This window comes from Charadrius vociferus, unplaced genomic scaffold, assembly GCF_000708025.1.
Source record: "Charadrius vociferus isolate BGI_N301 unplaced genomic scaffold, ASM70802v2 scaffold585, whole genome shotgun sequence".
Taxonomy (NCBI): Eukaryota; Metazoa; Chordata; class Aves; order Charadriiformes; family Charadriidae; genus Charadrius; species Charadrius vociferus.
The window spans coordinates 853,317-879,972 of NW_009648642.1; the positions used below are offsets into that span (position 1 = coordinate 853,317).

At 39.9% G+C, this 26,656-nt stretch overlaps 2 protein-coding genes across 2 annotated transcripts in view; one reads left to right on the forward strand and one right to left on the reverse strand.

Annotated features, from left to right (window-relative positions):
• TMEM204 (transmembrane protein 204) overlaps window positions 1–10,050 on the forward strand; it is a 25,322-nt gene extending 15,272 nt beyond the window's left edge. Inside the window, exon 3 of the mRNA XM_009886368.1 lies at window positions 9,806–10,050. Within this exon, the coding sequence (XP_009884670.1) occupies window positions 9,806–10,050 (245 nt within the window). The remainder of the gene's footprint in view (window positions 1–9,805) is intronic.
• The window catches only part of IFT140 (intraflagellar transport 140), an 81,716-nt gene that overhangs the window by 38,171 nt on the left and 16,889 nt on the right, over window positions 1–26,656 (reverse strand). Inside the window, 8 exon segments of the mRNA XM_009886385.1 lie at window positions 12,234–12,430; window positions 14,783–14,914; window positions 16,497–16,644; window positions 19,270–19,397; window positions 19,861–19,978; window positions 21,631–21,758; window positions 22,613–22,704; window positions 26,104–26,176. Coding sequence (XP_009884687.1) covers window positions 12,234–12,430; window positions 14,783–14,914; window positions 16,497–16,644; window positions 19,270–19,397; window positions 19,861–19,978; window positions 21,631–21,758; window positions 22,613–22,704; window positions 26,104–26,176 — 1,016 coding nt within the window.

Consider the following 26,656-nt stretch of genomic DNA (forward strand, 5'->3'; position numbering starts at 1 on the left):
TTTTTTGCCTTTTTTTTTTTTTTCCTGTGCTGGAGGCTCTTTTAAACACAGTCAGAGAGAGACTGAAGGGCGCCAGGATATCCCGACACAGGAGAAGGAAATGCCTGCTATTACCTGTTATGCAAGCTGAACCTTGAAATCCCCAGTGCTGGGAGGGGAGAGCGGAGGAAAGCCAGAGTCAGGATGATTAACAAAACACTAATGAGAATGGCTGAAGAAGCTGTTGAATCAAGGAGTTCATCTGTCTGCCTGTGTTCAAAAGGTGCGAAGAGATGGATGTGGCAGCTCGGGACAGTTACAAAGATGGACATTGCGCGCTCTGAACCAAAGGTCTCTCATCTGCAGAAATAATGCAATGACTGTGGTGACTATCCCTGCCCCGCTTCCCCATCCTCCTTGGCAGTTATGTCACACTCTCCTTCACTGCCATCAGCAGTCAGTAACATGATAATCACATCTCATTATCTTAATGAAAGTCTTATGTTTAAACAAATTCCTTCCTGACATCCACAACAACCAGCTGAAGTCTTCTGAAATGTATACTTTTGAAAAAAGAGGAGTTATCATACCTGCCATTATCCCAATATAAAATACACTTCTTGGAGACCTCCCTAGTTCTCCAGGACAGTGGTACCTCAACAGCTGACCGCCCGGGTAATTGAGGGTCTGCACTCACAGGACAGGCGGTTCAGAGTACAGCTTGCACTGACAGAAGAGGCTGTTTCCTCTTTCACAGAGCCCAGTGCGTGCTCTGTAATGTTGAGCCACTCAAACTGGCCACAAAAATCAGCCCTGTCCACCAAATTCTCTGGATTGGGCCCAGGTAACAGCATTTTATCCGTTTTGGTTGAAATGTCTTTGATATCAGACAAAACACATGCAAACTGAGTAAGTCGAGCATTTCTGTTGCTCTGATGAAGGATTGCTGCTACATCTAGAGACCAAGATTTCTTTACTGAAGGGGAGGAGAGCGGCCACCCCTTATCCTATAAGCCACAAGTAATACCCTGCCTCTGAGCCTCCACTCCAAGATGGTAACCTCTCCTCTATTTTCAAAGTAAAATAGCTATGTTAGGCAAAAAACATCAGAACAGTGGATACAAAGTTTGTCTTTAAAAGCACTTTGTCCACCCGAAACAGCTCAAGAGAAACCAGTGTGAAGCTCTCCCCTATTTCATTTTAAGGGTCAAAGCCAAAGCACTTCAGGCCAGACAGATAATTTGTGTGAGAAGAGCAAACAATATTTTAGAATGTGCATACCTAGATCTTAAATATTTCTTAGATTTTAGATATAGATATTAAATATAGATCTTAGATTTCCTAGATCTTAAATATTTCTTGACTACTGGCTGGGTAATTTCTATTAATTACACTTTCAAATACGTTACTGAAAACACAAGCACCCACCTCTTGTTTTTCTTTTTCAGAATCCTAGATCTAGGGAATTGTTCTGCAATTGCTCATCCTGTCAGTAATTTCAGAAAAAAAATATCTTGATTCATTCCAACTTCTGTTTGGTCTCTAACTTTCATCCTGGAATATGCCAACAAGTGCTGAAGTGCTGCAATGGTCACCAGTAGAATGAAATCTAATATTATGGAGGAAGGTTTGAGTATATGGCTCAGAATCACAAAGTCAACTTACAACTGATTTATTTTTAGTCAGAGTTTACCCACTCAAATATTATGTGTGGGTTTCATTACAGTTTCCTGAGGTCTGAACAAAAGTCCATTTTGGTTTAGAAAACTAAGTGTACCAAGTATCATCCTCCAAACCCTATCGCAAGTTCAAATCAACCACCGCTGATCCCACTAGAGCTTGCAATGACTCCAGGCTCCACCGCTTTCTCACTTCTGCACCTGCACAAGCATTTGACAGTCGTTCAAAAAGGATGGACCTCTGACAGAAACTAAAGCCCCAGGAAGGAAAGAGGAAGGAAAGAAGAGAGGAAACAGCATTGCTCCTGGGACAGCAACGGGATTCACACAGCTCCGACACTCTGCAACCTCACACCTCCCAGCTAACAGGAAAGCGAGCTGTTTGCTTTGGAAAAAGCATGTGGTGAAAATGTAACCAGGGCTGTATGTGGAACTTTGTGTCAATGCTCAGAAATTTCCCTCTAGGGGGTTTTGGGGTTTCTGTTTTTTTTTTCCAAGGAACTGTTACAATCTCCATGTGCTGAATATAGGACGAATAACAGAGCTGAGAGAAGAGCAGCTGGAAAGGGAAATCCATCCAATCTAACAGGATAGGGAATATTAAACTACTACAAGCAGTACTGGATCAGACCTTAAGGGAATCTAGCCAAGTCTCCGATCTTGTACAATGGTGATTGTACTCACAGACTTTAGAGTGAAATGTTAGAAACATAATGGGGAAGATCAGGGATAAAATATCACTTACATTAGGTCTCATACTAGTTTCTGAAAGTCCAAGATTGGAATAAACCTGAATCATAATGATTAATATTCTTGCGAATTTGTTTTCGGCCTTAAATTACTTTAATACATAACATCCCGAAGATTAAAAAGTTTTGTGTTCCTGCTGAGCCAAACAAATTACAGTCTCACCTCTCTCTTGAATTTCAAGCATTGCATTCCAGCTTTTCCTACTGTGTTTTTCTGCTGATGGTGCATTTCACTCCAGACCCCTAACGTATCACAGGAAATCCGACTTCTTGCATACTCTCATTTCTGTGGTTTTAAACCTAAATCAAACTATTATTAGACCATTTACCTTCTCTCTTCTTTCTGGGTACTACAACTTTAGATTGGTTGATATCCAGAAAATCTTAACGCAAAAGAGTGTAGCAAAGCAGCCATTGGCGAATACAGCCGAAGATATTCATGATAGCAATGTGGTCCTGATTTCTGTATTACTTCCTTCCACCTTTTTCCTTCACGACACCCTCAAGCCAGATCTGTTCTAAGATGAAATTTATGGAGCTGTAAACCTAATACTTCCTGAAAAGGAAGCAAATAAATGAGACACTCTAAATAACCTAAAAATCATAACAAAAAAAGAGAACTTGACTGCTTGATTTGTGCTAAATGTTTTCATTATTTCTCATTTTTATTTCACCTCAGTGCCAAACTGGCACGTTCTTTATGTGGATTGCAAACCTCACAATAAAGTGATCTTGTTTTCACACGTTTGTAAAATGAACCACGTTTGCAAAGATCTTAAAATATGGAAGTCTATCCCGCTGAATTTGACTGAAACGGTTCACGGCAGCAGCTGACCCAGCAAACTGGGAAGGGCGGTAGCTCACATGAAGTGTGTTGAACTCTTCAACGGGTACAACCACAGCAGGAAGAAGATCTGCGTAAATTCTTCATGTCTAAATACTGATATGAGCAGCAGGCGATTTGCTGTAGCATCACAATGTCAAGGGCACATATTCTGATTAGGAATATGGTAACAAATATATTACCAGATAAATATCATTTGGATATGCAAGTATAAGGAACATGTTTTATGACAGACACAGCATTAGAAACAATGCAGAAAGAAGTGTGTGAAGTGAAAAGTTCTTCAACTCAAATATTCACTTTATTGCTTATGAACTTGCATATTATATATACATGAAGATGCCTCCTGAAAAAGTTTCAAACTTAATTGCCTAGCCAGATCCACAGCTACCCCACTCTTACCCTTTGATGCATCAGAAGATGGACAGAGCACTTGAAAAATAGAAGCAGCTCATTCTTAAAAACAAAAGACAACCACTGAAACTTCCAGGAGGATCTCTTGTCAATGACTGCTTCTCTCTGCACAAGTTGTTTTTGCTCGGGCTGACAAGAGCTCCTACCTGTGTATCAGGCGAAGTTTACTGGGATCAAAAGCAGAGCTTTCACTCACTCCAGCTGCCTCTGAATTTGAGGTGCAAAGCAGTGTTCGCAGCTGACTTTCAGCATGAAAGTCTGCACATTTATCCTTACTTAAACAGCTGCCCAACAGGAATTACGTCTAATTCATCGGGAATGCTTTTCAACCTTCTGTTCAAGGACTGGCATGACCTCCAAAAGTTAACCAAGAAAAGCAAGTTCACTGTCAGTAGACCTAAACTCTGCACCTCCCTTTGAAGATCACCAACAAAGTAGAATTCCCTGCCTTACACTGACTAAATCGCCCAATCTTATCAGGTTAAAGATAAAGAGGGACTGACAAACTCAAAGAACACCACAAGTGGAAAGCCATGGTAATTCAGTGATGAAAAGTGAAGGACCTTCTCTGCCCTTGAGAACCTTTGCTACTCATAACTTGTTTAACTCTGAGATGTTACAATTTACCAAAATCCTTGGAAGGAAATTTTTATTGTACTCAACAATGTACAACCAAAAACTCACAGGCCAACAAAGTCTCTGTGGCCTTTTAAACCAAAGCAAGCATACTTCCACAGCGTTCAGCCTGGTACTGCAACAAAGAACGCACAAATATTACAGAAGGGCCACATTTGCCTTGCACTGTAGCAACTCTCTTTTGTGCCAAGCTGACACAGGAAAAGCTGTTAATTGACTAATCATTTATATAAGCCCTACAGCAATCGCACTTTGGGAATCTATCTCACTTTGATAAGTACTGTTGAGCTCCTACAAGCAGCTTATTCAGGCTTGACTCATTGCAGCTAAATCACAGAATCACAGAATGGTTAGGGTTGGAAGGGACCTCTGGAGATCATCTAGTCCAACCCCCCTGCCAGAGCAGGGTCACCTACAGCACGTTGCACAGGACAGCGTCCAGGCGGGTTTTGAATGTCTCCAGAGTGGGAGACTCCACCACCTCTCTGGGCAGCCTGTGCCACTGCTCCACTACCCTCAAAGTAAAGAAGTTCCTTCTCATGTTAAGATGGAACTTCCTATGTTCAAGCTTGTGCCCATTACCCCTCGTCCTATCACTGGGCGCCACTGAAAAAAGACTGCTCCCATCCCCCTGGCATCCTCCCATTAAGTATTTGTAAGTATTAATAAGATCCCCCCTCAATCTTCTTTTCTCTAGACTAAAGAGACCCAAGTCCCTAAGCCTTTCTCCATAGGAGAGATGTTCCAATCCCCTAATCATCTTCGTTGCCCTTTGCTGGACCCTCTCCAGCAGTTCCCTGTCCTTCTTGAACTGGGGAGCCCAGAACTGGATGCAGTACTCCAGATGCGGCCTCACCAGGGCAGAGTAGAGGAGGAGGATGACCTTCCTCGACCTGCTGGCCACACTCTTCTTGATGCACCCCAAGATGCCATTCGCCTTCTTGGCCGCCAGGCCACATTGCTGGCTCATGGTCATCACGTTGTCATTCCCTGCAAATGTTTAAGGGATACATAGAGAAGGGGGGTGAAAAATTTCGCTTCCTTGTTTGCAGTTTTGCTGCAGAAGTGTGGATTGTGAAGTCTGAACAAGTCTGGCTGCTCTATTTTCCTTCTTCTCCCTCTTCCTGGCAGCAAAAGTCATCCAGGACAAGGTGTAAAGAGGATGATTATAACTCCCGATATAGGCTTTCTCCCAACCCAGGAAAAAAAAAAAGTGTAGATTTCTTCAACTGCACTATCAACATATTAATAAAAAGGAGGAATGCAAATTAAGGGGTGTCTGGGGAAAAAAAAATTAAAAAAAAAAAATCACAGAAGTAAAGAAGTGACTATGAGAGTTCTTTTAAAATGCTAAAAATCTGTAGTTGGCTTGCAGCCAGCTACAGTCAAACAGGAAATTCAGTATACAGATCTGAAATGTAAGTTCAAAAAACAACATTCTCCCAGCCCACCCCCACTCACATAGTAAATACTGTCCCAACCAAAAGTCTTCCTAGTGAATTTGTTATCTGTTTCCTTCCCCAGCGGAAAAGCCCCCCCATCCAGGCTTGTTTTGCTATGGATGGGAAACAACTAGAGATAAACAGCAGCGCTATGGGAAAATAAAGTACTTGAAGTAATCTCATCAGGATTTTTAGTAAAGATGTGGCCTCTGTGCAGACTTTAGACAATGCACAATAAAATGATCTGAATTTGATTGACGTACATAATGAAATTAAGCCAGGGAAATTCAGCCATCCACCTAAAAGTCTTGTCGTTGCTACAAAACAGAAACGAAAACCAGATGAAAATGTTTAATGTTTTCATAACTAAATTTAAAGAAAGGTTTCCCATCTGCAGGCCTCCTCAAACTATATTGTGAATTAAGAGATCAAGAAGACTGATGGCAAGTAGAGCAATTTTCTGGTTACTTTTACTAGAGTTACCTATGAGAATAGTCTGGGAAGCCAACTGTCTCCCTCCGGGTATTTTATCGGAATACTGAAACTAAATGCAGACTTTGTTACTTAATGTCATAAATATCTATTTAAAAAGTGAAAAGTCACCAAAGTCAGTTTTAGTCAAGGAGACAGAAGCTATTCTTAACACAAGGTTAATTTGTATAGGTGTACTTCTAGCTGTTCTGAATACAGAGCCAAATTCTGCATTGGTATGTTTACATTAACCAGTGAGTTATACCCATATTACACAACCATCAGTAGGAGCAGAATTCCAGCACCATTTTTCCTACACTAAATTCTCAGAAAAGAGATACAGTAATTGAATATTTAATAATATTCACAGGCAACAAATTAAAATGTTGTTAAGGATTTCCTAATGGTAATAACACTCACAGTGAAAGCAGTAAGCAAAACAGGAGATACCAATATAATGAAAATACTCAGCTTTAGCTATGTTAGCAAAAATAAAACATTAGTCAAACTTCAGTTTCATTCTCTTTCCTTACAGAAGCTGAATGTTATTGCATCAGTACACTAGGGCTTGCAACTGAATGGTACATACGTAATTATTCATAAGGTTTCAAACTAGGGAAACACCACTCCTGAGATACACCCATATAACAGAGGAATAAAAAAAAAAAATTAAAAACATCTACTTTCCTTAAGAAAAAGGAACCACCGAAGGAGAAGGGTGAGGCTGGCACAAAAAAGTGAATTGAATGTGTTTGCCCAGTCATTTAGAGAACAGACTTGCTGCTAAATGTTCCATCTCAATTCTTGGCTGGCATACAAGAAGACCACTCTAAGGGCAAGGCAAACAAAAGCAGCACAGTGGAACACTGCTTCAAGAAGTCTAATGTTGATTATGTTACTACAGACATAGTAGCATGTTCTAGCATGTTCTGCTCCCAAAGCTCTGAAATGCTAAACAAAACACAGGAGAAAGAGGATTTATCATCTTGGTTCCACAGATGGGGAACTGAGCCATCTCAGAGGAGAGTTTAAAAAACCTGATGTATTCCACAATGGAGGGTCTGCCCCTCTCTTCTCTACCACGTGCCTCAGGACAGACTGAACTCAGAGAATTATCCTGGAAATGAGGGAAAACTTTTGTTCCCCAGCTCTGCTGCAATCTTCTTGTATGCTACTACTGCTAACAATAAAGAAAAAATGTCATACAAGACCCAGATAACACCAAACAGCAAAGTCATGAGAATTCAAAAGCAATTCAAGGAACCATCACAGTAAAGGAAGAGCACAATTAACTGTGGCTTTGGGGACAAAAGTAGAGTTCTGTGAATGCTGGAAAAAGACACACAAACTTCAGCGAGGATTTTGAATGCACAAGGAGAGAACATACCCACTTTCATGTGGTGATGAGCTAAGCATATGAATATGCAGAAAAATCAACTCCTTCAAAGACAGATGACTTGCCTTCAACAGTCCATCCAAGGATGTAGATAACATCTGCCTGGCTTCAAGAAACCAGGATTTTAAAAAGCATAGAGAACAATTATTGTACTGATCAGTGATTTCTGCAACTCAGTTAAGTCAGTGTGCTCCACGTGGCCACTTTTTTCCCCAGATAAAACTTGTTCATTATAACTAAGCTGAACCATTAAATAACTACTAGACTTACTGACAAAATCAAGGAGTTAATTGCTGTCCTTAGAACTGACTTGACAGCCTAAAACCCATCCAGAGTACGTTAGACTTTTTTCCACAGCAAAGGCTACTGAAGAGTGGCAGAAGAGCAGGAAAGAGCTACTCCTCCTGTAAGAACCTATTTCCTCCTCCTACATCCTTCGGAAGAGATGCCTCTCCGCAAACCCTGAGAGGGATGTGCCATCTGTGGGACAGCGCTGCTTCAGGAGGAGAAGGGGTAGCAAGCAATTGAGTTACAAACCACCTTCTAGGTAGACGCAAGAGAGCCGAGGATGCCAGACATCTCCTGAATTAATACTCTTTTGTTGCTCGTTTTATCAGAAGTGGGATTCAGCCTTCGCATTATTGACTCCAAATAGTAGAAGTGTCACGCCTACTTAAGTTGTGAATGATTTTTTTTTCTCTTATTTGTATTTCATTTACCTCCTGTATTTTTTATATCTGTATATAATTTGTGTCTTTTCCATCTTCACTGCATTACTAGTACTCTTTTTGCAACTTGATAGAATGCACACTCAGGATGTGCTCTTTCATGGAAAAACAAGGACCAGAGCCAGGTGTCGCACCATTCCAGAGCGCTGCCGTGTATCTGTGGGAACAGTGTTTGCAAGCAGCACGGCTAAGTGAGAAAAGAGCACCCGGCCATCGGGACTTACTCGCTCTTGCCTTATTGATGCCCATGAGATTTGGAAGATGGCATCTAGACATCCTATTGCTTCTTACAGGCCTTTCTTTATTCTAGTCTTCCTTCATGAAGGGATCCTTTTGTCAATGACATTTCTTCTGCTATGGTGTGAAGGAAGTGTGGGGGAGAACAGAGAGAAAACTTTTTTCCGGTTAGTGAGGCATATTTGCTTCTTTGTATGTTTGTTTCAATCTAATCACATGTATAAATTGCTTCTCCTAAAAAGCTGAAAAGTAGTTTTAGTTGAGAGTAGGGACAGGAAGAGAGACTAATACAATAAATAGAGGGCAGAAAACTAACTGTGTGCTTATTGATGCATTCTTCAGGGAAAGGGCAGTCTTAGCAATAAAAGAAAGTGGGAGTCAAGGGATGCGGATTCTGGCCCGTGTTCTAATAAGGAGATCCTGCAGGACTAGAAAAGTCACCCCACCTCATCTCTGAAATAACATTACTGTTTATCAATGGGGTCTGCCAAAAAGAATGTGGAAAATATTTTTTTCAGGTTTTTTGCAAATCACATGGTGACCTCTGGATGGAAACGCTATGCAAGTGCGGTGTTATTACTCTAATATGACCCACCTTTTAGGGAACTTGCTACTGTGCTTACGGTTAGGAAGGGAATGGAAACCTTGCCTTTGTTAGCTTCTGGAGGCATGATATTACTCCTCCCTCATAACACATTTTTCCAGCATAGAAAAAGTAGGACCAAAGTCCCATTTATTTCACCTTCCCTTTTTTTTAAAGCCTCTGTACTTTTTTTAAATTATTTCCGTAAGACATTTAAATATTCATCATCTCTGCAGTTTATGGTAGTGGTCTGCCTTAAATAAACATTTTCAAATTTCATAATAAGTGAATAAAAGATTTTCATTATTATCTTTAATATACCAGTTTTCTGTGTTGGCAACAGCAATAAGAAAGAGGACATCTGTGTAAGTGAGACAAGAGGATGGGAAAAAAAACGCAATGTGAAATACAGCTAAGTGGGAGTAAGAAATTTAAATCAGAGTGAAGAGATTTCAAGCTAACATTGAGACTCCATTTCAGGCATCCAGTCTTGGCATATATCATCATGCCCGAATACACCTTCAAGAACACTTACAGCACATCATAATAGGGATGGAAAGGCTTTACAGACTCATGAATGGCATCTTGCCACTACAGAAATTCAAGAGAATAACTCATTAAAAATAATTCTTACATTCTCCTTGCAGGTTTTGTTCTGGTTATCGGATTGGTGACTTTCTACCGCATCGGACCATACACCAACCTCTCCTGGTCTTGCTATCTGAACATTGGAGCCTGTCTTTTGGCCACGCTGGCAGCTGCCATTCTCATATGGAACATCCTCCATAGGCGTGAGGACTGCATGGCACCCCGGGTCATTGTCATTAGCCGTACCCTGACCGCTCGGTTTCGCCGTGGCCTGGAAAATGACTACGTTGAGTCCCCATGCTGAAAGAGTGGACTTGAAGGAGGAAAGATTTCCAAGGAGATCTGCATTGGAGGGTTTTTTCTATAAATATATGCTATAATTTAAAACTAAGGGTTGAAAGACATCACAAAGCTCACCCTTGTGGGCAGAGGCCCTCAATTATTATTTGGATGGGCTCCATCTATATACATATGTATAAAACATATAATTTTATATATATTATATTATATTGCCCTCTCCCTCTGCTGTACAGCACAGAATGTTGGATTGTCAGAATCCTGACAGAGCATCACAGCTACATGCCAGCAGGATCAGCTGTGGCAGACACCGAGTGTATGCATGAGAATATAGAAAAGAGGCAGCCAAACACGTTTTCTCTTTCTGCGTGAAGTTATCCTGCTCTCTAATAATAATGCAAAAAGCTATAGGACACCAGTGACAATAGCTTTGGACTTAACAGGCAATCTGAGAAAGAAGCAAACTCACTGTAGAATAAGTGATGACTTTAACAGCTGTTTAAGATTAATGAATCGTTAGTCCTTGTATCCACCCCCCTTCAAGGAACTTATCAGCTGCAACACCTGCTCCCCAGCCACAGCATAGCCCAGACAGTAAAAAGCAAAAGCAACTGTAACCATTCTAATTGTAAATAAGGGAATGCAGAAGAATTAAGTTGCATATTTTTCAGACGTCTCTTTTGTCTTCTGAGACAAAGGTTTGGGTTTATGCTATATGTAAACAGATCTGCCATTAAAAAAGAAAAGGGTACACAGGGCAGAATAGGCCCTACATGTTGCTGAAACATCTCCTTCAGTGTTACAGTAAGGGCAAATATCTACAGAAGAAGGTTCCATGGACTCCCTAATAATCACAGACACTATTAACTTACATTATTGGAAATGATTAAGAACAGATTATTTCAGCCCAAATTAATTTCTTTTCTTCCCAGCTTGCTTTAACATTTGCTGTGACATTTTCAGGTTAGAGTGCTATGTCAGGGCACCCAGTTCTGCCCAGCAATGCTCAGACATGTACATACAGGACTGAAGCATGAGATTTAAAAAAGGCCTGCCTGGTAACTTAATATGGTAATGAAATGAAAATAACTAGTACCTTTGGAATTAGGCATAAAGTTTATAAGCCTAACCCTGAGAAGCACATGGGCTCACAAGAGTCATGTGTCATGTAACTTTCAGGAAGAAAACCCAACAGGTCAAAAAACTATTATGCAGAAATACTTAGGATACAGAAACTAGGGGCAATGACAGATGTTTAAAAACTCTAAGGATGCTACCCTGAACACAGTTACTGATAGGTTGGAAGGACCATGAGCTGCGAATGTTACAAATTTCTTCAGACTGTTGAGTCACTCCCAGCTGAGTACACGGCTTTTCCTCTTCATTATTTCCACCACACTTTTCCCCACTTTGTTAAAATGTGATCATCAAGCTGGCTCTTGAGTTCTGTTCTGCACTCAGTTCTGATGTAATAAGAAACTCAACCCCAACTGCTGCTCTGCACCACGTTCAAAGTGAGCAATACCCTGCAGAGACTGATGCTCTAGAACAGCAGCATTGTTCTAGACTATCAGGGTAGAATACCATAAAGCTGACAAAGAGTTTCTTCTAGCAGTAGGTTTGTAAAAACCAACTAAGATTTGTATTCATTTCCATGCATTACTTTCTGGAAAATCTTTTCTAGAAATAATATGCTATGATTAATTGCAGGGTTTTTTTAAAAATAAAATATTGAAATATTTAAAAGACATATTATTTCTCCTAATATTGCAATATCCATATTATAATAATGTACATTTAAATTTAAATATCATCTATGTGGTTGGTAAATTTGTAATACTCGGTATTACTGTGTTATTTAGATGTATAAATAAAGTTGTGAATGTTCACTTTCTTCTAGTGATTGACACAAGATTTTTGCCATACAGACACAGAATAAGATTGCTTGTTATAATTTTTTCCTGTTTCATAAAAAAGAATCCACAGAGCCTGAATGTCTTGTAGACAAGGAATAAGCAGACAATACATTAAAATGTCTGCAAGATAAAGATTTTTCACCTTGTTAAAAATGAAAGGGAGAATGAAATGAGAGAGGAAAGAAGGAGAACTTAAGAGGATCAAAATTCCATACGAACTTTTAATGGAAATAAACTGTACCCATAAAGAAATACATACGAATACTTATGATACCTTTTTATAAGCTTGATGGATTTGAAGGCCTCATCCATGTCTCCAGCAGTCAGATAGAAGCTGAAGTTCAGCACGGCATCCTGGGTAGCCTTATCACAGTCTCCTAATCCAATGAAATCTCTCATGGGTCTTCTCGCAACCATCTGAGAGACCTTCATTGAAGCAGACTCTGCTTGTCCTGTCTCAGCTTCTCCTGGCTAAAACGAGAATGTTATCATTTAGATATCAGGTAGGTTGAAACTTACTCCTTTGTATGTGCAATTAATTACATTATTTCCACTATGGTCTAAGTTTTCTATTTCTACAGGACCGTGATCAATAGTGACAACAGTTGCAATGTTTCAGAACTTCCTAGAAAATGCCCCAAAATATGGAGTGTGACAGAAGAACTTAGCATATCATAACAATCACAGTACATCAGTGATAGTTTGGAGACTGGTAAAACACCACAGGAGAGGCAGCCTCCTATTATTAGTCATAATGATCATTATTTTATATATATTATTATAATTATAATAGCAACTACTATTTTAGCTCCCCAGATTTCTGTAGATTTCATGTAAATTAGAGATTTCTCTAAGGTTAGTCTCTTTGCAAAAATGAGTCTCCTGTTCTGAAAGTTAACTATATAGACCCAATTCTTTTATTCCTGCCTGCATGTGAAGCATATGTATACTAAATCTCAGATTCAAACCTTTCCCCACACAGCTGGCAGTTTTGGAGCCAATATCAAGTGATCTGCCTGGAGTGCAACAAGGAACTTTCACAAGCCAAACACAGTGGAAGTCAAAAAGGACACCAAATTTCATGTATACACCAACTGTATGGTCAGATGAGATAACTAAATATTAAGGTTTACATAAGCTAATAAAAAAAAAAAGTATTATATTATTATACAATGAAAGTATTAGATACAGTAAAAGACAGAAATCAAAAGTACAAATGTGTTTGACTACAATATTAAGGTTTACATAAGCTAATAAAAAAAAAAAGTATTATATTATTATACAATGAAAGTATTAGATACAGTAAAAGACAGAAATCAAAAGTACAAATGTGTTTGACTACAATTTGTGGAATTTCTGGAACCAGGACAGAAAAGATATTATAATGAATAAGGAGAAACCCTGGAATGAAACTTGGTCAAAACAGACTTGTTGCATCAACCCAATTTGCTATTTTTAAAGCAGGCTCTGTTAATATACTAAACCAAGTTTCCAAAATTAATTATTTATAACAAGTAATTTAGTCATCAAGACACAGTAACCTACTGGGGAAAGAAAATGGAAACAGAAGACAGAAAAGCAGAGAATGAAGGAGGAGGAGCAAAACAATGCAGGTACTTACAGGTTTATAGACACATCCCCTCCGAAAAAACAACTAATGGCAGCAATAATCCATACAGAGTTAACAATAAAAGGAAAAAAAAAGAGACGTAATATCAAAGTAAAATATCGTGAGACATGATGGGGGGAAGTCTTAAAAGAAAGATTAAAAAATGCAGCAGATCACCTTCGACCTTTCAAATTAAGGGAAATAGGAAAGTAAAACAGAGCACAACTCTAAAAGCTAGATCTGCACAGGAAGAGTGACAGTCAGGTCCGTGCAAAGGGGATAAATTGCAAACTACTGCTCTGAATCTAAATAAAGTGAGTAGAAAAACATCTAGATACATTCTCCCTGTTCAACACTGCTCCAAAACCATATGAAGTTACATTTACAGATCACATTACCCTGTCTTACTCAGAAGATTTAGAGAATTAGAAGTCTCATTAAGTTCCTGCAGATTTTACAAAAAAAAAATATGCCTTGGTAGAATAAACAGACTCTGTTAAGCTCCCCCTACAAGAAAGGAGCAGTGCAACTCATCATCTTAACAGGCACTAAGAAACTCAGGTCAGAGCTTAACCAGAAAACCAATCTGTAGGTAATGAGCTTCATTTCTTCCAGTATGCCTGGAATTATGCATGGTATTATTTAACCAAGATACAAACAATTTTGGATTCATGTTCAAGTGTAAGAAGTTAAAGCATGCATTTCAGATATTTGTAGCATGTAAGCATTTGGTGATAGTGCAAGACAAGTATTCTTGCTCTCTTTGGCATTCTGTGGGGACTAAGCTCCATTCCAGCACGGAAATGGACTGTTTCTGCTGAAGCTAGTAGGAAACGTTCCCTCTTACGGCCTACATAAAGTTGACACCCACACCCCCTCCCCTTACTTGCAATAGGTACAGCAATTACATAAAGTAGAAAGAGAACTTTTTTTCACATCCCTTTTTAGTTGCATTCTCTGGTAACTACCATCTCCTATGCCTGTACGTCGCATCCAGTTTGCAATACCCATGAAAATCCAGTTCAGCACAATTTCCACAATACTGCCAAGTACATACGCATTAGAATTATCTTTATGCCGTTTCTACGTGTGATGCAACAACTGCCATTGGAGTTGCTCTGCTTACCCTAGACTCAATTTGGTTAAACTTGATCCCTTCACAGTGAAACATCTGAACTTATGGGAAGGGAAGGAATTGTGAAAGGTTTCCTCACCTTTTTTGCAAAGTAATAATGTGGCACCTCTATGCCCAGAAGAACCTGGTACGATGAAGGTAATGTAAAGCTATCCTGAAGCAGAAGGCCATGCTCTTCAGTACTGAAGAATGATATAATCCAAACATCCATCTGGAAAAGGAAGTAAAGCGTTGTTTTGTTTTTATGCTGCAATATCCTTCTATCATTTTGTTTTTATTTTCTGTATTCACTTGGCAGAACCTTCTCTTAAAAATAATATGACATATACATTCACACGCACACAGCTGGTGGAGAGGGCAGAGCTGCACGCTTCCCCCCTACAGTAAGTAGCCAACGACTCAATCTACATTAAAAACCGTGTTCCTACTGCAAAGGGACCAACACCTCTGCCTTTCAGGAACCAGCCTCACCAACCATAAAGAGGGAAGTCCCTGGCCACAGACTGCTACTCTGACAGTCTCTCTGACAGATCTGACTCAGGTCAAAGAAATACTCCTAACTGTTTTCAACAATTTTTCATTTTAAATACTGTATTACTTCTGTTATAATTTCAGCAGCTCACTGACTGCTTTGAGTTCCCAGGGATATACCAGCCATTTAAAAATAGTTCCTGTAACAGCTTAAATATTGATCTGACTCAAGTCAAAATGAAGCATTTACTTCCAACTAAAGTTAATCAGACTCCTCATTTCTTAAAGGATATGCACACAAAGTTCTGTTGAATAAGGGCCAGAAAGTATGTTGCACTCCCTTTATACCTTTTTATTTTTCAACTTTATGTAGAAGCCAAACAGTTTCACTTGTTTACATTAGGAATATTAGGCTGAAATGTTCTTTTGTTTGCTAGAAGACTCTACAAAGGTCTTTTCAGACCCTATTCCATTCCCCCTTTCTACCTTGATCTTCCCATGATTTTTCTAAAGTCATTTCAACGAAAAAGAGCTTTCTATCTCTACTCAGAAGAGGTTTAACTAAAATCATGCATGAATCAGAAAACTTTAAATCAACATGGACATTTCAAATCAACGGAATATTTACGAAGGACAAGCAGTTCTGTACAGACAAAATGGTAAGGACTGCTACAAGCACATTAGCAGGGGAAGGGGGAAAGAACTGTTGGTCTGACAAATCCTTGATTAGATCATTTCTGATCAATAAAAATGAATTTTTTTTCTAATGTAAAAAACACCATAGAAGATAATTTGGGAAGTACTGTAAAAACATACAATGTCTGTCCAGCAAAGTAGAAGATGGTAAGAACTGAGTGGGAAGAGTGTACTTCACTGTTCACCTTAATGGTAGGGTCCTTGTCATTCCATCACATTAATTCTTGCTGCTAAAAGTGGACTCGAGGTATAAACTCTGCGTTATTTTTTTAAAATGAGCACAAGTATGAAACTTGTAGATTATCAATTCACCCATTAATGTCACCAGAAAAACTGTAGTCCAGACACAAGTTTGAATTACAATCATCCTCAAGATTCTAACATAGATAAAGAAATCAACTCTTTTTCTTAGTCACTGTATGCAAGCTAGGGGTAAACCAGAAAGCTAATGTACAGTAATTGCCTGAAGCCACAGACACCAAACATGTAGTTTTGCTACTCATTTCTGTACAAGATAATGTTTACTACCTCTTCCCACATCCTTAATGAAGGACCAATGATTTATTACTTGGATAGGGAAAACTCTGTGTAAAGCAAGGTAAAACAAACAAACACAAAGATCATACTGTGCTCTCTGTCTGGTTTTTCATCTGATCTGGAGACTGTAGAGCTGTTTCAAGAATTGCTTCACATACAAAAAGTCTTGGTTCACTCTGGTCCCAGAAATGGCAGGCAGGGATGTGACCATGCAACTCTGGATACTCCACAACAGACCTAGCAAAAGACAAGAAAAAAAAAAAAATGTAGAAAGGGAGACAAAGTAATTCTAGCCCATGCAGTGCATGAATGTAAATAAAGGACTATCCAAGGGATAATTTTCAGATGATGATCAGTTATGTACACCAGTAGCTCTGCATTGTAACGTTAACCATATGCATCTTCCTACCTCCTAACACTTTATAAATGGCAATGCCGCTTTTAGTTTGCTCTGTATACATCAACCATGACGATAGGACATAAAGCATTTCAGCAGAAAAAAAAGCTGGTGCTGCCACAAATACAAATAGGCACCCAAAATCTGCCTCCACTGAGATTATACGTCCTACAGAAATACTTGAACAACCTTCAAACGATGTACCTTAGCAACTGCTACCAGCGTAGGTGCTGTAACATGGGGAGTACCTCAGCTCTGTCTTCGTGTGGGTTTTACAATCGGCCCCAAGGTGCTTATTGCCAGCACTGCTAGAAGTGCCCAGCCAGGATAAAGACAGCTGGAGTACACTGATGTGCATTTAGATAAGCAGTAAAAAGAGTTTCTAGTACACATGCCTCATGTTCAAATCCAGCTGAGCAGTGGTCATAACAGAGAACACAACTAGACAATTGGGATTAAACTGATGGTGGGGGGGGGGAGAAGAAATCAATTTATATTCTCAGGCAACAGATCTCTCTCTACTGAGAGCTCAGCAGAGACCTGGGCATGCAGTGGGATCGGTGCTTGGAACTGCTGAAGTTCTCCGTGCTGAGGGAAACTCCAGAGTTGCAGCTGAACCTGACCTGCAGCTGGGGAATGTCAGTCTATCGATACACACAGTTCATTCCCTTTCTGCGGTACTGTGCTTGAACTTCGCACTGTGTATGGAGAATTCTGTGGCACTGAGAGAGAGCACACTCAGCACAAGGACAAACTCTGCAGCCTTAGGAAAGCCACTCTCTGACAGCTGTTTCAATAAGAAACATCTTACTGACTCCTTCAGGCATTTAAATACTACTTCAGTGCTGGCCATGTTTTAAGACTCTAGACATACAGCATCAGGCTATTTTAGCAACGGCTTTGGATTCTTCTGAAAAAATGCAGAATATAAATAGGTGTCAAATTTTAAAAAAAGAGAGAAACCAAAGATATCATTAAAATACTTTTCTCATTTGCTATCACCACTGAAGGGTGGACTTTGTGGGAGGATTGGAGTAGGGCTGGAAGGCAAATTATGGGAGACATTCAAAGGGATGCAGAAATACCCTGTCCTATCCATGCCACTGAATTCAAAATAAATTACTTGAAAACTGAAAAACAGTATTTGTGTAAAAAAAATTGGGAGTGTTTAGATTCTGCCTCAGGAGAAGAGAGAGAAAAAGGGAAGAAGTGTAGATTATTATTATTTTCTGGTGAGTTTACTCATTCCAATTTCAAGATACTCTAAAATGAAGCACAGATAAATGGATTATTCATGCTGACACCATCTAGCATTTAAATATCAGTGAAACAGTATTACTAGTTTGTGGTGGCCTCTGTTGGGCTACACAAGATACTACACTTGAAAACAACTTTCTCAGTACTCATTATTACACTGTTTGCATAATTGACCAAGACATAAGGCCCCAGATTTGCACTGTCCTTAGTTTTTTTATGAACTGCATAGTTTCTTCTGTTTTTCAGAGATAAGGAGAGTAAATGCTTTTTGGCTTGTAATATCTATAACAGATAGTTACTAAAAGAGCAATCCACGTTCTATTCTAATGCTGTTTTTTCTTAAGAAAAATACAGTCAGGAAAATTATTGTAAAACCAGATGGGAATTTGTACCCTAACATTTCATCATACTTCCACGAGAATTCCTAGTTCACTGTATTTTGCTGCCTTGCTACTAGGATTTCTAATGTATTCGCCACAGAACAGCTTGTATGAAAACAAAGTTGTCACTTCTAAATAGACATTTCATAATAATAAGTTTTTATCCATACAAACCCATCTGTATTGGACTTCAAAATTAACTTTTTTTCCTAGGATTCCTTCAGAATGTCCTCTTTTCAGTTCCTACCCTTTAAACTCTTCATGGAAGAGCAGCTTTCCAAGATTTTTCTCTATTTTAAGATCAGAATCTTGATTCCAGTCATATAATACCTCTACATATACCCCCCAACACCCAATCATCCTCATCTCGGAGACCTTTTGAGCCAGATGTGGCTTCCACGTATCTAATAACTCTCACTGCATTTCTCTCCTATGAATTTGTCAAATACCTCCATGAACCCTTCCTTCATCATCTATAATTTCTACATGTCATCTACATCTCTACTTCTTCAACATCTATAAGTGGCAAGAAGTTCCTTAGCTCAGATGCATGTTGTCTGAAGAACCATATCCTGCTTATTTTGAGCTTGGTCTCTGGTACCTTCGTTCGACACTCCCTAGGTCACATATTGGAAGGGACAGGGATGCAGGCTGATTGATGTACAATGCACTGGTTTAAATTCATTCTTTAGAAATAAAATAATTAAATTCATACAAGCTCCTACGCAAAGACAGAGGAATGCTAGTGTCAAGGTGTTGCTTGTCTTCATAGGGCAGATTCCCATCTTAAATCCACAAGTAATACCTCTCGAAATAGAAGCTTCTTACTTGTCAAGGCATTGTCCAGAAGAGAGCTTCTCTCTACTATTTTCCTGTTCAGCCTTGAAATCAAAGAGTGTAACTATGTCCATTTCAACATCATAGAAACAGATCTTGGAATCAATGTTGCCATCTGCCTGCAAGAAGGGAAAACAAAAGTTCCTGAAGCACACAGTCAAAAAGAAGAAAAGGTAAAGTTCAGATGGTATGTTTATCTCATCTGATTCACACTCCCAGTTTTGTTTACTGGCAATCACACAAGAACATTCTTTTGGAAGAAATATCAGAAAATTTCTTGTTGTTTTCCTATTCTAGCAAGTTAGCCTTTGATTTCTTTGAAACGCTACAAAGTAGCTTTTGTAACTACAATATTACTTTCTTTTCCAGGTTGTTCTCACCAAATGTACAAAACCTTAACATACCTTAGTTGTGGTGATCAGTTACATGTTTGGACATGACATTTCAAGAGCCAATACACTGCACAGAACATGTAGGTTTATTTCAGAGACGCGAATCGTGTCTTCAGTAATCTTGTTGAACTGCACCAGCCTTCAAACTGATGGTCAGGTCTGGGGCAGTGAGCGAAGAGCTTTGCCTCACCTTGCTAACGAGGATGCTGACTTTATTGCCATTAGCATTGCACTTGACAGATGCAATGCCTCCAAAGCCAGGAAACAGCTCAGAGAAACTCTTGCTATTGCAGTGCACTTTTGCCTCTCTGTGGAAAGGAATAAATTTAAATCGCACAGTGGCAAGCAACTGGCAATACACACCAGACAAAACATTTTTCAAATTATGGGTAAGACTTCTAAAAACAACCTATTTCTACCTTATGACACCACTGCCCCAGACTCCAGCTTCCTCTCCAGAGAATTGCTGCAACCTGCTTTTCTTTCAGGAAGAAATTAATGAGACGCTCTTTCCTCAATGAATCAGCAAGAATAAACTTCAATGCTCCGACAGGATCCCCAGAACAGGGCTATACAGCAAGAACACCCTACCAGAATTTTAAATTTAGAGGTCTGTTTTTCCTACATATGTAAGTTGAACAGTACCACGAATGTTGAATATAGTCCATCACATAAAAGTTTTGTGTACGGAAAACACACTGTGAAGCAGAAGTAAAGAAATGTCATTGTGGGGGGTGGTATTTAGAACATCTTACTAGTCCCTTGTACTCCATACATAAGTTCCAAAAGATTGTGTCATTCACATACTTAACACACCCACCCCCGCTTTTTTTATCTCAAAAGAATCTTACTGCTGGTATAGATACAAACCCAGCAATCATTCAGCAACGAAGAGGACAAATCTCATGAATCAAAAGAATGCGACAGAAAGAAGTGACATTAGACCCATAATACAAGCCCATAAAAAAAAAATCATTCTGTAAAAATAACATTCTTTGGTTACATGTTTAGACCTCATTTATTCTAAGACAACTATGCTTGCTTGGAAATTAAAGAGTGCTATACTGTCATCATTTGAGAAGGGGTATTTTCATTACTAGCCACAACAATTTAACATAGCATGCAGGGGTTAAGCTACTTTTTCTCCACTACCAAATACCATAATCCAACACTTCTGATAGTTACAACCTGCCCAAATCCAACTATTTTCAAATTGTGTCCCATGCAGAATTTCTGGCATCTCAACATAGATAATGAGTTTCTAGGTGGGCAACTAACTGGACTTTAGCATTCCTCTGGTGCCAGTGCGTAAGGAAGAACAGAATACGTTTCTCTCAAGGTTTCTCAGGATTTCAAAATTACACGTGTCACTAGCAGATAAATTTTCAAACTGAAAGTCATGTCAGGCACTTATCTTTTTCATGCAATGTCAGCATGGGAATATGCAGTGAAGTTTGAATAAAGTAAAGTAAACTTCTCTCTTAACCTAAACAGGAGGAATAACAGTGTCCACAATTCTAGGTTCACTTCCTCCATGGATTAACTGAATCAAGTTAGTTGATTTATGAGGAGATACGAGACCTAGCATCTGTTTTTTTTTTTTTCTTTAGTTCAGCTCTTCTGAGATTAAGGTCTTGGTGAAATTATCAGCAGAAACATGTGCCATCCTTTCCTTGATCCTCCAGAAATTCTCTACCCACCTTCAAATACATACAGATGTACCTCACAATATCCTCTTAAGAAAATTATTATTATTACTCATCCCATGATTTGTCTAATAATTCTGTGGCTCTTCCCTTGCTTTAGATATAGGCCATCAGTTCACACAAGCTGCATGTATTGTCTCAAGATTCAAAGTGACTATCACTTTCCATGAGATCAAAACCAATTAAAGATTTCCCCCTCCCCACAAAATATATGCTCTATTATTAACAGATGCTTTTAAAAGGCTTATTAATACCTGCGAGAGAGATCAAAGATTTTAAAGTAAGCCAAATCAGTTCCCACAGCCAGGAAATTTCCACAGACATCCAAGAGGCATGGATTCCCCTCTGCTTCAGAGAACACCAGCAGCTGTTTAACTGTGCCCTGAAAAGAAACATGTAACACCAGGTCTGTGTGTTCAGAGTCTAACTAGAAGGGACTTATTTTGTCACCAAGTTAAGTAACTAACTGCTGAACTTCTGTGTTAGACAAATCACTACCAGCAAAACGAGAGAAACTACACACATACATGGTCTCTACAAATGCAATCTGTGTTTCACATTGAAAACTGGATGCATAGCCTTCAAAAAAAGCAAAATTTAGAGATTTCCTTCTGCAATAATTTCCTCTTCAATGATACAACTTTTTCCAACTGAGGGATACAGAAATACAGGTCCTTGAAGGTCTTCTAATATACAACTGCAAAAATAAATATATGAATCAAATCGTTCCTTATTGTAATAAACCCCACCCATTCTTGAATACATTTATTTCTTAAATAAAACTATGCATCATAGAACGCTGATAATTAGATTTCTCTGTTTGGTTCTCACAGACTTGCAGAGGCCGCAAAGGTGAAGCAAAAGGTTTTGCAGGAACACAGAGAATGTGCAGGGTATATTTTTCATTATCTTGTAAGAATATTCAGCATGCTCATTTTCCTGTCAGTAATATACACATTCAACCTGTATGCAATTTTGATCCTCTTAAAGTCTCACCCTTACAGAATCCCGTTTTCTTTTATAAATACTTATTAGTTACAGTGCAGTAGCATTCAAAGCAACACATTTTTTAAAGAACACAAAATGTCAAAGATCTTTCTGCTGAAATACTCGGTGTTCTATGACAAAGGTAGAGTTAACAGATTTTCAGAACATCCACTTAACTTTTAAGCTGTAACACCAATTTTTGAAAACAATAAGGTGTATTTGTCTCTTCATGATTTCATCAGCCTTTACCTGCCAAGTGCGGACCTGGACCCGATATGGCTCAACTGTGTACAGATTTTCTCCATGCACGGCCAGAACTGGAGAATCACAAAGAAAAGAGCCTGGAACAATCACAATAAAGCCATCATTACAATGAAAAGATTTTTTAAAAGGGAAAAAAACCAAAAGGAACTTTGACACAACGCATTTAAAATTTCCACTATCTTGCACCAAATCTATTTTTCAATCCATCAGTCTCTACCGATTCCCAAGATCTTTGGTATTGCAGCCTTTCTCCATTCTGCCACTACAACCAAAATCTGAGACTCCTACTGGACACAGGTGTTTTGTGCACTCTGCCCATGATAACAAGCAGGAGAGAAAGGGGATAAGAGTTGATATGGGGAGTGAAGGAAAGAAAAAGACTACTGCAATGTGAGGTTCCATTAAGAGAATTCCTTCCTTCATTCATTGAACTACAACTGAAGAATGATAAAGGAATCTGTGTCATAAAAGAAGAATGGTGCTGGTCTCTTCTCACAGCTAATTAATAACAGAACGAGAGGGAATGGCTTCAAGCTCCAACAGGGTAGATTTAGACTGAACGTTAAGAAAGAATTTTTCACAGAAAAAGTGGTTGGCCATTGGAATAGGCTGCCCAGGGAGGTGGTTGAGTCACCATCCCTGGATGCATTTAAGAGTCGTTTAGATGCGGTATTGGAGGATATGGTGTAGGGGAGAACTTTGTAGAGTAGGGTAGATGGTTGGTGTGGGAATATAACGGAAGATTGGCGAGGAGGATTGTAAACACGCTCAAGTGACTCACACTTGGGGTGCTGGACAACACACATACCACACTAATTGTTGTTCAGCCTTGTGTGCTTGCAAGTAGAATATCCGCACTTGGGTAATGTAAGCCTGGGATGGACTCAGGGACACCTTATCTAGCATACATGAGATCACTGCCTTGATGTTGAAGATCAAAGCACAGTGGAAAACTATGCCTGCTTGAACCCTTGAAAAGCAGGCAAGAACAGCAAGTTAGAGCTCACACGCTGCTGCTAACAAGAACTTTCTCCTGCCCTGCAGTGCCTGCGTCCCCTGCTTGTATCACTCTGCCCGGGCGTTGCTGCGGAGCCTCCCCGATTTGCGAGGTATTGAGATTAAACTTGTTCTTTGCCTTTCATCCATGGTCTTGTGGTCGTTCCTGCATCCTGCCTGAGTTGGCTCACACAGTTGGACTCGATGATCCCAAGGGTCTCTTCCAACCAAGACAATTCTATGATTCAATGAATGGCTCTTAAATAATTTCAGGAGTTTTCAGGAGACTGATGGGACCTTAGTGGTAATAATGCGTTAATTCAGCATGGGAGTGTTATAAAATAAATGAGTAACTATAGACAAGATAAGCAACTTCTCAGAAAACACTTGATGATTCTTAAACGACAAAGCCTAACCTCTCAAGATTTTGGATGGGATTGATGGAATTCTGCATAACCTGTTTCTCAAGGCATAAATATTTAAGGAGAATTAATCTGATGTCTCCCACATCATCCTCGCAGGCAAGCTTAGGAAGTGTGGGTTAGGTGAATGGGCAGTGGGGTGGATTGAACAGTGGCTGGCAGATAGAGCTCAGAGGGTTGTGGTTAGTGGTGCAGTCTAGTTGGAGGTCAGTAACGAGTGTTGTCCCTCAGGGGTCAGTACTGGGTCCAGTTCTGTTCAACACATTCGTCAATCATCTGGATGAAGGGATAGAGTGTACCATCAGCAACTTTGCTGATGACACAAAACTGGGAGGAGTGGCTGACACGCCGGAAGGCTGTGCTGCCATTCAGCGTGTCCTGGACAGGCTGGAGAGTTGGGTAGAGAGGAACCTTATGAAGTTCAGCAAGGACAAGTGTAGTGTACTGCATCTGGGGAGGAATAACCCCATGCACCAGTACAGGTTGGGGGCTGACCTCCTGGAGAGCAGCTCTGTGGAGAGGGACCTGGGAGTCCTGGTGGACAACAGGATGACCATGAGCCAGCAATGTGCCCTGGCGGCCAAGAAGGCGAATGGCATCCTGGGGTGCATCAAGAAGAGTGTGGCCAGCAGGTCGAGGAAGGTCATCCTCCCCCTCTACTCTGCCCTGGTGAGGCTGCATCTGGAGTACTGCATCCAGTTCTGGGCTCCCCAGTTCAAGAAGGACAGGGAACTGCTGGAGAGGGTCCAGCAAAGGGCAACGAAGATGATTAGGGGATTGGAACATCTCTCCTATGGAGAAAGGCTTAGGGACTTGGGTCTCTTTAGTCTAGAGAAAAGAAGATTGAGGGGGGATCTTATTAATACTTACAAATACTTAATGGGAGGATGCCAGGGGGATGGGAGCAGTCTTTTTTCAGTGGCGCCCAATGATAGGACGAGGGGTAATGGGCATAAACTTGAACATAGGAAGTTCCATCTTAACATGAGAAGGAACTTCTTTACTTTGAGGGTAGTGGAGCACTGGAACAGGCTGCCCAGAGAGGTTGTGGAGTCTCCCACTCTGGAGACATTCAAAACCCGCCTGGACACTGTCCTGTGCAACTGCTGGAGGTGCCCCTGCTCTGGCAGGGGATTGGACTGGGGGAGCTCCAGAGGGCCCTTCCAACCCTGACCATTCTGTGATTCTGTGAATCACAGAAAAAAACTAATTTACTTGACTTAGCTGTATTTATGGAACAGATTTTCCTGACAGCTGGGACTAAAACCCACCCTTTCCCAGTTCCTATGTAAGCGCTATGTAATGCTGATTACACTTTCTCCCAAGCAAAATAGAAAAGCCTTCAATAGCCATCATCATGACCTATATGTAGAAGGCAACAGGAGCGATGGCTACAAAAGCAGGAAAAGAAATTCTGTTTTTGGACAACTGTTGGAATGCTTTACTTAAAAGAAGCAGCCTTATCCTCATATCCTGTTTTGTGCAAGGCCCAATATGATACGCTAGCTCTGAGGATACCTTTCAAGTCTAGGTGTGACAGTCAGGTACACGTGTAATCTGCAGGAAACATCAACAAGATGCTTGGTTTCACCAAGGCCAGTCACACACTTGGATGCCTTAGGAACTCTACCAATAAGGTACATTTAGTTTTTAGGCACTTCCAGGATTGGGTTGTAGCTGAACAGAGGTTACGAGGATATATATTTTGATTTTATACCTACAGATGCACATCACCTTCAGTTTTACCTCTACTGCTGCACTGGTACTCATATACAGGAACACCAACATATTCTGAGGTTAACCCACACATTAAATGCCAGGCTATTTAGTGAATAAAGCACAGATGTAGGAGTTGGCATTTGAGTCCTGGTTTTGTTGATGATTTTTATACCCTAATCTTTCTATTCTGCGAAACGAGAATATGAAGCCTAATTAGTGTTAATAAAATTGTACACTTTGCACTTCTGATTACAATCCATCAGTTATCATGAATGAAGAGAACATACAACTTTGGAGGAAGCGAACCATTTCAACTCTGGTCAGTGTTCTAAGTCCTACCTGCACTTCTGAAGGTATCTCCTGAACACTCAAAGACAGTAACTTGCTTCCCGTTCCAGAATACTACAGCATCCTAAAACAATCAAAAAAGCAAAAGAATACATACATTTGGTTTCTTTTGGAATCATACAGGAATTCATGCAATAACACAGCAAGACCTTCCACACAACAGCCACCACTCACTAGTTCCTCTGTATATTGGGTTGGAAGGCTTTTGGTAACCCAGAAGTTCTCTGGTCAGCACCTAGAGAATTACTGAGTCACTGTGCTATCTGACAAATCAGGTCCACCACAGCATCACTGCTACCGTCATAACAATATTTCCATTCCACAATAGATTGACTATCAAAGAAGGGTTATATTAAAGACTTAGAAACTTTGGTCTCCATACACCTAACTAGGCAAATGATGAAGCCATGATCAAACCTAACCCTAACCAAGGGTCAACAATCAGCTTTGGAGTCCTCAGCATAAAAAGGATGTGGACCTGTCAGAGTAGGTCCAGAGGAGGGCCGCAAAGATGGTCACAGGGTTGGAGCACCTCTACTGTGAG